Raw genomic sequence first — 12,899 nt, forward strand, 5'->3', positions numbered from 1 at the left:
ATGCTACTTTTGCCAGCCCTTCTTCCTGGAATCTTACTTCTTTCTTTCAGCTCTAGTTCCTTTCTCTACTGCTGGAGGAGATCCCAAGAGGACTTGGGCTAGACTGACCATAGGATGAGAGCTATTTGATATTTGCTCAGGGGCAAGAATATGGATAGAAAATAACTACTGATTGGGAAGCTTTTTGGTCCTTGGATTAGTATTTCATGAATTGTGCTCCAAGTAATTCAGTACTCCAGATGACAAAAAGTATTCTATCCCAAACGAGTTCCATGTCCAAACAAGTATGGGGACAAAGGATTAAAGAACATTGTTGTAGGACTTTTTAGAACTTTTAATGTAACAGTTCTCAGGTACAATGTGAATCTTCAGAAGGTTGGTATGGCACATTTTTCTCAAGCACATTTAACCACTGATACTACTTTTTTTTTGCAAAGTATCACCCAGGACCGGAGTTTATGAATACAATTTGGGAAAGGCTACTCAGCATAGACACTCAAAACTTTCGGCAAGTTACAGTCTTTCAAAGTTTGATATCTGACAAATTGATGTAGGTATTTTTCAGAGAACAGAAATGTATTCTCTTACAATCTTCACTGATGTGAAGGTTGATATTGCTGTTGGAGAACTGAGAGCATAATGGAGTATGAACTTCAGTGATGATTATTACTAAAACTGGATATGTAAACATGAAAGGGAAGGCATCTTGAGAAGTGAACATATTTCACTTCCCCAGGTTTATTCAAATACTAGGCACCCTGGATTTTTTAAAAATAGATCTGTTTTCAAACTTCTTTTTAACTTTATATTGACATAATAATGATGTACAAATGAATAAAATTATACAAAATACATTTTTATAAAAGACTAATGTTGATTTTTTTTTACTGGAAGTAATAGAAATGATAAACAAGGGACTACTTTTATTTTAGATGTGAAAGTAGAAAGTATATCTGAGGACAATTCTAAACATGCCTTGGTTGATGTCAGCATGGCTGACTAGACTGGAAGAAACTAGAACTTGGATTTAAAAACTGTCCTGCACAGCAAAAGAGACATAGATGTATAGAACAGTCTTTTGGACTCTGTGGGAGAGGGAGACGGTGGGATGATTTGGGAGAATGGCATTGAAACATGTATAATATCATATAAGAAATGAATCACCAGTCCAGGTTCGATGCAGGATACAGGATGCTTGGGGCTCGTGCACTGGGATGACCCAGAGGGATAGTACAGGGAGGGAAGTGGGAGGGGGGGGATCAGGATGGGGAGCCTGTGTACACCCGTGGCAGATTCATGTTGATGTATGGCAAAATCAATACAGTATTGTAAAGTAATTAGCCTCCGATTAAAGTAAATAAATTTAAATTAAAAAAAATAAAAACTATCCTGCAAATTAAGTAGTCACTAAAAAGGCACACTGAGCTGCCCATTACAGAAACCAATGGATATGATGCTGGATACCCTGGTGATTGTGTTCTGCCCGTAAAACCATGTAAAGTAGTTCTCTCTCGGGTATTGCATAGAGTTCAGGGTGGATCATATGGAATATCATCTGGCAAAAGAAAGGCAGAGGGATTCTTCTGGGGGCTCCTGCTCTACTCAGCTGACTACTGATATACAAAGGGCTTAGGTATGAGGAATAAAGCAAGTCCTGGAAACTAGGATCGGATCTAGGACACAAGGCGGGGGGCCAGCCTGCAAACACAGCTAAGGTGACTCTGAAGCCTAGGGTCGGTTGGTCCAGACCTGTTGACATGCTGTTTCAGGTCCTGGAGATGAGAATTGGTCTGATCCTGATAATGTTTAGGGGTGAAAAAGGAAAGTCTTCCATGGGAAGAGGAGAAAAGGAGGGACTAGACAGAAGTTAGGACACTCAGAGATCCTAAGCCTTTTCTTTTGTAACAACAGTGATGCCACTGGCTGTTTCGTCCAAGTCCATATTGGATGTAATGAACTCTTCTCTGAAATATCTCTCTTGGTGTTCTTGGGGAGACTGGGGGAAACGAGGGTGGAGCATATTCCCTGTAGAGCCTGTGACATTTGGAATTTCATGATAGTTCAGTTGGACGTCTCTTTTGTCTCAGTGGTTGTTAGTTCCTTGAGAGCATGGGTCATAAAATCAGAAGCAACATGTACAACTGTCACTTACTGAACTCTTTCAATATGCCAAATGCTTTAAACAAAAAAAGAGGAGTGTTATTATCTCTACTTTACAGACAGCAGAACTGATCTTCTAGAACGTCAGATAGCTGTTCAAGTCCTCAGAGAATTGCATGTGCTTTCATTTAAGACCAATGGCTCTCAACCTGGGAAGTTTTAAAAAAATATTGAGTCATGTACCCTATCCTCAGCTATTCATTTCACTGGGGCTGGCATTTGGACATCTGTATTTTTCAACGCCGTGAGGTGATTTTAATGTGCAACCAGGGCTCAGAATCTTGGCCTTCTCTCATGTCGCCTTGTCGTATTGTTATCCCTGGTGTCCAGTACAACACTCACCCAAGACAAAGGTTAGAGACATGTTTATTGATTAGTTCAGAAGGTGTTTGTGGCAAAAGGGAAGAGCAGGGGCTGAATGCCACTAGAAGTTATAAACTGTTCCCCTTAGAGGCTGGAAATGAACACTGTTTCCAGAAGGCAGAGGCTGGTTATTCATTCTATGCTTAGAGATATTTTGCAAACCTTCCATTGCAGGTGGTGTTGTCCTCAACCCAGCCTATTATGGCATGCCTGGCCACACCAACATCATGATCCATGAGGTGGGGCATGTCCTGGGACTCTACCATGTCTTCAAAGGGGTCAGTGAGAGAGAATCCTGTGATGACCCCTGCAGGGAGACTGTGCCATCCATGGAGACAGGAGACCTCTGCGCTGACACTGCCCCCACTCCCAAGAGTAAGCTGTGCCAGAACCCAGAGCCTGCCAATGACACCTGTGGCTTCACCCACTTCCCAGGGGCTCCATTCAACAACTACATGAGTTATACAGGTATCACCACTGTCCTGATGGATTTCTTTTCTGTTAAGATTACATGGAGGCCTTTGCTGGCTGGGAGGGCGGAGGTATGAGAATTAGAGAGTATCATCAAGAGTCACTCATGCCAGAGAATTGAAGTGTATTTATCATGGCATTTATTTTCATGTTCTTGAAGAACTTACAGAAATATTGAAGTTTGGATTAGTCTCATTGACTACATTCTCCTCCACTAAAAACTAAAAGAAAAACACACCTCTGACACAGATAGTTAAAGAGAGAGACAAAGTCAAACACTCTCTTGAGAGCCCCTTGACCTCTAGAACTTGGTTATCCTGCTTCTTTGCCACATTCTTAGGGATTTACTCTGAAGGAGAGTCCAAAAGTGATGGAGAAAGAGGTTTTTGGGTCAAGGTGGCTGTTTTTACTGGTTTTGAAGTTGATCAGAAAGATGGTTCTGGTTAATGTTAGGCTCAGAGTTCCTTTTTCTTTTATGTTATTTTTAGAAGTATCAGATTCTCCTCTTCCAACACTAGCCAAGGGCTGATTCTTAGTCTTCCTATAAAAAATGGTGCTGTCTCACTTAAAAACGGTAATTTCCTGGTCCTGGGGACAACTTTAGTGTCTGGTTTTGTTGTCTTGGATTATGCTTCTTCTTTATCCTTCCACATCTTTCCTGTTTCTGTCAAAAAGCAATACTAGTCATCATCTCCTGATAATGGGCTTACATTTATCCCTAAAATTGAGGAGTGATGTGATTCGATGACTTATCCTGGTGGTGAAGGAAAGAAGTAATTTTTCTATAAGGTTCAGGGACTTGGTCATAAGTTCCAAAACCACCCCCTCCCCCCAAAAAGGTAAATGATAAGAAGCTGGCCGTGCCTTTGAAGGGAAGAGAGTGCTGAACTAGTCCTGTCCATGACCCATCAATATATTCCTATCTAAATCTAATCTAGGCACATGATTCAGGTACATAAAATTCATGAGGACCAGCCCTCCAGCAGTGTCCCTTTCCAGGGCAGAGGGACAAGGCAATGGGGTGCGGAGGGCAGAGCTCTTTAGACACCACCTTTGAAGTGGAGAGAGAAAACACCTAAGAAGTAAGGAGAGTGTTGTGTGTGCTTTCATGGAAAAAGACCTGGAAACTAAGATAACTCTCTTTCTAACTTTATGAAAAGTGTCCCTAATGGGGAATTTTGCAGCTCCAAAAGGAAGTTGGGGATCACCACTCCCAGGTGTGATGCCTCCTTGACGTTTTGGCCCTCTTTCCTCGAGCATCTCCACTGAATGCTCACTAACCTTGGCCAAAGTCCCCAGGCATGAAGCAGGTGTCTAACTCCACACACGGTCATGGATAAAGGGTCATACGCTGAAACACTGCCATCTTGTGGTTTCCTGGATAAACAGTGTCAGCTCAGAGCAACCTGTACCGCAGGGCTTGAGTCTCTCACTGGCCCAGCCCAAGGTAAACATCAAGCCCAATTTGCTTTAGAGATAAGCCACTGCTCTTCTCTGCCTTCTCTTTCCCATCTCCAGCCTAGATACTTTCTGGCAAAATCTATCCCCACTTTGGTGGACTTCTCAGGGTAAAGCCTCCATCTCTCTTGTTCCCTTTTTTTGTCTCCGCAGACGATGACTGCACTGACAACTTCACCCCCAACCAGGTGGCCCGAATGCACTGCTATCTGGACCTTGTATATCAGCAGTGGAGCCAGAGCCAGAAGCCCACCCCCATCCCCATCCCCCCCATGGTCATCGGGCAGACTCAAAAGTCCCTCACTATCCACTGGCTGCCTCCTATTAGTGGAGTTATGTATGACAGGTGAGAGGGCGCTGGCTGTGGGTGAGCTGGTATCTTCCTCCGTGGCGTTTCTTATGAATGAGGGAAAGAATGTGAAATTGGGGGAACCCCAGTTTGTAACAATAAGTGTGCACCATTGCTCAGGGCTGCGTCAGCCTCCCTGCTCCATCCTTATCTCCTGAGCAGGGTTCCTGGGGCTCTCACGTAAGCCAACACTGCATCATGTGTGCCTGCTCCTTGGCTAGGGGCATCTCCGATGTTTCCTTATGTCACATCTGGCATGGTCCCAGGAGCTGTGAAGAGGTTGACAAACGTGGTAACAATGATCTGGCAAAACTGGGACGGCACTTGCTTCCTGCCCAGGTCAGCTGTTATGCTTGGAGTAAGGATGGAGAACAGTAGTAAGGGGCTTACTACTTGCGCAGTAGTGTCTGGATGAAGGGAAGTGCACCGTCTTCCTCCAGGCAATTCTGGGGCTGGGTGGGTAACTGGCCTATTCAAGCCATGTATCAGGGGCTTAACTGGTTTGGGTGGGTGTTTCTAATGCCTCTTTTCTATCTTGTTATACCCTGTGCCTGCCTCAGTTATGGCTATTATATCTCGTGCAGTTGTCATTATCTGTTCATTTTCCTGTCTGTTCCACTGCTCAACTGGTAGTCCCAAGGGGGCAGAACTGCTTTCTGTTATCTTGGTCTCTTGGCCTGCCACAATAAACACCTAATTCATATTTAGTGAAGAGAATCATTCTAGCTAAAGTTGGTTTTTATTCATCCTCTGCATATTGCTGTAATGATTACCAGGAACATTTCTGTGGCAAAGAGAGATGGAAGGAAAAGGGTGATCTCTGACAATTGGTGGGAAGATGCGGGATGTCGTTTAATGGGGAAGGGTCGGAACCCCATCCACGACCTGCTGTCCATTTTCCCAAAACCTGCCACTGTCTTCTAAATAACCAGTGGTCGTGGTTTACTGGGGCCTTCTGTGTGAGAGGCATTCACTATGTGAGATGTTTTACCTGAAATTATTTTCTTTAATTCTTGCGGTGAGCCCAATCCCTGCTGTATCAGTGAGCAATCCAAGGCAGGGTAGAGGTGAACTGGGTACATCCCCGGGAATTTCAGAAGTGGAGGATGTGGAATAGATTGTTTCTTTGAATTTGGGGCTTTCTCATTGAGCAGGTGGATAGCCCCTCATCTGTGTGACACCTTTCTGGGTGTCAGATCCCTGCTGAGGAGATGAGTGTCCCTGAAGCATGTTCCCGTGTATTCCAGCTTTTCCGAAAACCTAGGAGAGAGGACAGGCAGAGACAGGGATGGGAAGAAGCAGGTGAATCATTTTGCAAAGTGGCTTTCCCAGCCTTCTGGGATCTTGGTACTTTGCTAGCCCAATATGCACTTACTGCATGATGGTACTTAAGACTCACAAGCCTATAAAGCAGTTTCGATTTTCATCAGCCCCCAAGCTCTCACAGACCCCTTTTGTGAGTTGACCTATATCTCTGTGATGTGTGGAAGAAACCTCTTCTTGCGAATGTGACCTTGGGTGGCTCTGGCTGAACAGTAGGCCCTCCCTGGGTATGTGCAAACCCACGTTTTTACATCAGTTTATGTAACACGTGTAAACAATTTAATCTTTCAATTCTCTCTCTGGTACAAACGTTACGATAAAGCAGACATCACTGCTGGCTGGCTGCGAGGCTGTTGGCAGCAAAGGCTGCAGTTGGCTTCCTTTTCTCAGCGAGGTGGGCCACAGCGCCGAGGCCTCACGACACGTGTGTCGGGGAGACTCACGTCACGTTCCCAGGGATTTGTGTCATGCTTGGAGTTGTGTTTACTCCTCTCCAGTAGGTATTTGGAATCCTTATGTCAGAGAGAGCCCAACCACGCACTCAGCGGCGGCCCCGGAAGAGCCAAGTGCATCAGGGAACTGTGGTTTGGAATTGTGTCCGCAGCGGCCGTGAGTGCTGACTGCAGTCACGGGTTGCAGTTAATGACACCTTTTCATTGCCAAAGTCCTGGACACTTGATGGTGTTTGGGAATTTGCTCAGAGAAATTAAGAAATTTCTGACTGTAGGCAGTTCATCTCTCTGAGCCTGAGTATCCTCACTCGTAAACAGGGATGAGAAATAATTTATGAAAAGCATCTCGTGGGACAATGCCAGGTATTAAGCACACAATAGTGTGCTTAATACACAGCAGCTGGTAGTGAGAGGGTAACAGGTAGGAAGGCCAGAGGTCCCCAAGCGGCAGGAGGAAATAGACAGCAAGTGTATTTCCTCCTCTACACAGAATTGAAAGAGGCTTCTTTTAATTCTGTGTTGAAGACACCTGGTTCTGCCTTGAGCTAATCGATGTGTTTTTCTTATGGAAATATTTTTCTTAAGCTATGTTAATGAAACTATGTTATCTGCTTTGGAACTGCCTGTCTTCAAAATGGTTCCACCTAAGACTAACTTTTTCACTTTTCTCAAACCTTGGGTCGATAATGGCTCAACAAACCAGTATTCATTGCAACTGTTTTATGGCCAGGGGATGACACACCTCCTGCCCTCCTATCTCAAAAATGCATATCGTGGAAGAGCAGCCTGGTGAAACTCCCTCAGGCTTAAGGTGTTTCTTTTATCTGATTGAGAAGACTCTTGAGAGTCCCTTGGACTGCAAGGAGATCCAACCAGTCCATTCTGAAGGAGATCAGCCCTGGGATTTCTTTGGAAGGAATGCTGCTAAAGCTGAAACTCCAGGACTTTGGCCACCTCATGCGAAGAGTTGACTCATTGGAAAAGACTCTGATGCTGGGAGGGATTGGGGGCAGGAGGAGAAGGGGATGACAGAGGATGAGATGGCTGGATGGCATCACTGACTCGATGGACGTGAGTCTGAGTGAACTCCGGGAGTTGGTGACGGACAGGGAGGCCTGGTGTGCTGCGATTCATGGGGTCGCAAAGAGTTGGACACGACTGAGCGACTGATGTGATCTGATCTTTATCTGATTAGAAGCTAACAGACAATGGCTCAGCCAGTAAAGAATCTGCCTGCAATGTAGGAGACCTGGGTTTGATACCTGGGAAGATCCCCAGGAGGAGGGAAAGGCTACCCACTCCAATATTCTGGCCTGGAGAATTCCATGAACTGTGTAGTCCATGGGGTCACAAAGAGTTGGACACAACTGAGTGACTTTCACTTTAAACAAGCATAAAACACCTTGTTAAAAACTATCAAGCAGGCACTCTTTCTGTCCCCTTCTGATGTTTATGTCAGAAGCTTTTCCAATCTCTGTTATACTTTAATAGAACTTTGCTACAGAAAAGGGTCCAAGTAGTCGAGCCTGGTCTCTGACCCCAAATCAAAATCCTCTCTTCTGGAGGTCACGAATCCCAGCGTAACACACAGCTCACAGCAGCAACCTTTCAGTAGCACAATCATTACCCTTATTTGACAATACTGTTTTTCTACCATATTATTGGATTTTACTTTTCTCTTGCTGCTTCTTGAGAGACCTTGATTCGGTACCTCTGTTTGCAGATGGATCATTCACAGTGGGGTTTCCACAAACTATTACGTGTAAAATAAGCTACAAGGATATGCTGTACATCATGGGGAATACGGCCAATATCTCATAATCACTGTAAATGGAGTATACCCTTTAAAACTGAATCACTGTTTATATATCTAGAACTTATATAATATTATATAACAGCTGGCCTGGCGTGCTGCAATTCATGGGGTTGCAAAGAGTCGGACACGACTGAGTGACTGAACCGAACTGAGACTTCAATAAATTAAAAAAAATTCTAAGTATCAGAAACAGGCTTCATCAAGTGATTTACCCTTGCTATTTAGCTATTTACATTACTCTTCAAGATATGGTGCTTGAAGAGCTCTTCATAGTCTTATTAATAGTCTCAAGGATGCCCACAGAACAAGCTCTCACTGAGGGACCGCTTAGACCAGTCTCTGTCCTAACTGCTAGGCACAGAAAGAATAGAGCTCAGCCTGGAACCCCTCCAGGAGAAGGAATGGGAATGGGGATTGTCAATACCAAATATCAGTGTCCCAAGATGGGAGCTAGAAGATGTAGTAGGTGCCCAGAGGGGAGAGTGCTGGTCATCCAGAGGAGTCAGGCTAAGTACCATTGCAGGGGATACACTTGCATAGGTTTTGAGGGATGAATAGGAGCTTGCTAAATAAAGAAGCTTGGAAAGTCGACTTAGCAGGAGAGAGTACATCATGTTTCATGGAACTGTGTGATGGGTAGGATGTTTTTGTGAAGTGGTGATTTGTTATTGTGATGGGAACATAAAATTCATGAAGAAACTGAAGGAGGTAAGGCTAGAGCTCTTCTCTGAAGGATCTTGGGTCATGATCAGGAATTTAGGCATATCCCCATAGGTGTTGGAGAACCAAGAGGCATTATATTTCATATGACCCTTACATGTGTGATTAAAAAGTGGAGTGTTAAAACATAAGACCACATATAGCTAGTAAGTTTACTGTGAAAACTGCTGTTCGTTTTACTCAGGGGAATGCAAGGAGCCTCTGGCTGACTTATTGAGAATCAGCAAAAAAGCTGTTTTATGCTGAAAGATTCAGATTGTAATTATTTTGTGTTGACCATTGCTGGGATAGAAGTCCTCTTTCATCTCCACAGGCCTCCTTTATGACTTAGTTAAATTCTTCTGCTTCATAACCTTGAGATTTTCATGTCACTCTGAATTTTGCAAAGGTGAGGTCTATACAAGAAGGGAGTGAGTTGCGAAAGAGCTGTGTTCCCAGTTACCCCCCAGGGCCTCCATACCCACTGTCACTTCCCTGCCCCAAAAGTCATCTGAATTTTGTTGTCCCAGTCCATCTGACCTATTCTTCCCGTCTCCACCCCCCACGTTGTTTTCGCAGGGCCCCGGGCAGCGTGTGTGGCGCCTGCACTGAAGATGGCACGTTCCGTCAGTACGTGCACACGGCTTCCTCCCAGCGTGTGTGTGACTCCTCAGGTTACTGGACTCCAGAGGAGGCCGTGGGTAAAGGACCATGGCTTTTTCATTTACACCTTGGTGGCCACTGAGAATGGGGGTGGGGGTAAAGGGTGAAGTGGTGGCAGTGAGAATAAGGCAGTGTGCGTGCGTGTGTGTGTCTGTGTGTATGGTTTGCTGGAAACCTCCAGGGATCTGCAAGTGACTCTGGCTGGGATCTTTGTGCGGATGGCCCACCTGTGCTTAAGGTGGTGGTGGCTGTGCTGAGTCAGAGGACAGATGGGGGACCGGGGGAGGAGAACTCTGGGGACGACTTCAGGATGAGCTGGCTCCAGCACATCATGCTATTTGTGCCCGCCAGCCCATGGAACAGCCTTGCCACAGGATGACGTAAGCTGATCTCGTCCCTGCCTCTGTCAGGAAACACTTATGCACACTTACTGAGCCAGCCGGGGTGGGGGTGGGGTGGACTAGGTGTTCCAAACTCATCGTTCTCATCTATGCTATTTTATGAGTCTATTAACCTGTGGTGCTGGTTGTGCTTTGGATGTGATCTAAGCTAGGCTCTGGGAGGGGAAAATGTTTTTAGCTGTTGTCCCCTTTCCTGTCCCACCCCCCAACTTCTCAGTTACATATTCACTCACATACGTGTATCAGTGCCTTACAGCAAATTAGAGCGTGAATGCTATCCCAATTCAAGTCCCAAATATGCTGTTGACATGAGTTTCAGCATCTTCTAATGAATGGCTTGACTTTTTCCATCATGACTGTCCTGTTTGGTCCATCAAACCATCAGCGCTTACCTAGTCATCATCTTCTCTTGAGTAAAACAATTCAATCAGATGTGTTGGGCATGGTCCTATTTGAGTTAGTTTGCAATCTTGACTCTGATAAGAAAAAAAGGAGAACGTTGGTCTAAGAATCTACCATGTCCCCTTGGGCTCCCAGTTACTCAAACAACAGGAGCCTGAAGGAGAAATCTGGAGGGAGACAATTGACCTGACTGATCATATAGGACTTTTTTCAAATGAGTTTTCAGGGAAGAATGGAAAGTGACTATAAAATTTACATTGGCACGGCACAGGACTCATTTAGAGACTGGCATTTCATAAAAGGCCATTCTTGTGGCAAACAGTTTGTCCTGCACTAGTGTTTTAATGCCTATTTGACTGTCTGGCCCTGTACTTTTTCCTTTTTAATTCTTGGAAAAATTTAAAGTTATCTGGTAGAGGTGAAAGGAATTAGAAGTTCTGGTTTCTAACTCTTGTATTGTGTCTCCAAGCAAACCAAATTAGCTTTTAGGGCCTCCACTCCATCTTTTCACATGAGATCATAATAAAAACTTTCTGACAGACAGTGCTACTGTTGAGGAGCTGGCTTCCAAGGGCCTGCAGTCTGCTAGTATTTGGGGATGACTATTGGAAAATACTGCTGGGAAATACTGGTATTCCTTTGTTTTGAACAGGTGAAGAATCAAGTCATATTTTAAATATATAAAATGAAAGGAATTGACTCCCAAGCAGAACACACACAAACACAGATATGATCAAAATGTATTTAATGATACTTATTGGACGTTTATTGATCACCAACTACATTATGAGTACTATAAAGATTAGAAAATTGAACCAGATATATTCCCTGCTTAAATATCATCTTCTTGGAGAGAACTTCCCTGGCTACATGATCTGAAATAGCCCCCAGTCTCACCCCATCATTCTCTAGTCCTTTTTCCTCCTTTATTTTTCTTCAGAGATGACATTACCACTTGAAATTACACCTCTTTATTTACTGTTGCACCTATCACCCTACAGTAAGATATATGTGGTCAGTATCTTTATCTTGTTCATTACTCAATCTCTGATACCTAGTTTAGTGCTAGATATAAAAGAGGTATACAGTCAATTTTTATTGAGTTAATGAATGAATGGATTCACAATATAGGGAAAAAACAATAGGGACTGAAAGATGTAACACACACACACACACACACACACACACACTTGAACTTATTTCCTCTGGGATATGGAACATTGTTTTCCAAATCCTGAAGGGATAAGTCATTCTATTTTTGCACATATAGTTTGCAAATATTCCTATGAAACATCGTACAGATCTTCTATACTAAGTAAGTGAAAGTGAAAGTCACTCAATCCTGTCTGACTTTTCAACTCCATGGACTATACAGTCCACAGAATTCTCCAGGCCAGAATACTGGTGTAGGTAGCCTTTCCCTTCTCCAGGGGATCTTCCCAACCCAGGGATCAAACCCATGTCTCATGCACTGTAGGCAGATTCTTTACCAGCTGAGCCACCAGGAACTACTAAGTAAGGCAGGGTTAAATAGGCCTTGTTTTATAAATGAGGACACGAAGGCTTAGAGAGACTGGCCATAGTCACATAGCTAATGCACAGCACCAAGCAGAGCCAAACTACGTTTTTTTTTTAATTTAGCAGTTTTCTTTTAATTCCCTTTGTGGGATATAAAAGGAAACCACCTTGTATATAGATTATTTCCACAGAGATGACCTTAATATGTTAGCAATCTTTGATTTTTCACCATTACATTTTTGGCTACCTGGCTACTGAATCTCCTTTTTCTTCTACTAAAGAAAAGTGTTTCTATTTCCTGCGGGCAGTTTCCTGATCTCCTGCCTTACACATATCTGAACTAAAGGGGAAATTTCAGTGTATGGTTTTAAAGTTTGACTTACAGTCCTTTGGAAGGCTTTCTAAGGTATGATCTTAGGGAATCAAAGTTTTGTGAAGAGCAACAGTTAAACAGTGTAGCAACAGCCTGAAAAAAACATTGGCCTTATTAATAAAATAGGGCTTCAGAAGCATTGCTTTATCATAAATTATTAATAAACTAAGTACAAATAGTTCTTCTTGGCTCAAGAATTCTTTTTTTTAAATTTTAAAAATATTTTAAAGTTATTTATTTATTTATTTTTGGCTGTGCTGGGTCTTCACTGTTGCATGTGGGATTTCTCTAGTTGCAGCGAGCAGGGGCTACTCTTCATTGTGGTGCTCAGGCTTCTCATTGCGGTGGCTTCTGTTGTTGCAGAGCTTGGGTCTAGAGCGTGGGCTGAGGAGTTGTGGTGCATGGGTTTAGTTGTACCAAGCATATGGAATCTTCCCCACCCAGGGACTGA

General features: G+C 43.8%; 1 protein-coding gene across 1 annotated transcript in view; it reads left to right on the forward strand.

Annotated features, from left to right (window-relative positions):
• Positions 1 to 12,899, forward strand: part of PAPPA2 (pappalysin 2) — a 317,947-nt gene that overhangs the window by 134,431 nt on the left and 170,617 nt on the right. Inside the window, exons 5-7 of the mRNA XM_027565412.1 lie at positions 2,698 to 2,991; positions 4,606 to 4,798; positions 9,671 to 9,792. Coding sequence (XP_027421213.1) covers positions 2,698 to 2,991; positions 4,606 to 4,798; positions 9,671 to 9,792 — 609 coding nt within the window. The remainder of the gene's footprint in view (positions 1 to 2,697; positions 2,992 to 4,605; positions 4,799 to 9,670; positions 9,793 to 12,899) is intronic.

The sequence above is a fragment of the Bos indicus x Bos taurus genome, chromosome 16 (assembly GCF_003369695.1).
Source record: "Bos indicus x Bos taurus breed Angus x Brahman F1 hybrid chromosome 16, Bos_hybrid_MaternalHap_v2.0, whole genome shotgun sequence".
Classification (NCBI taxonomy): domain Eukaryota; kingdom Metazoa; phylum Chordata; class Mammalia; order Artiodactyla; family Bovidae; genus Bos; species Bos indicus x Bos taurus.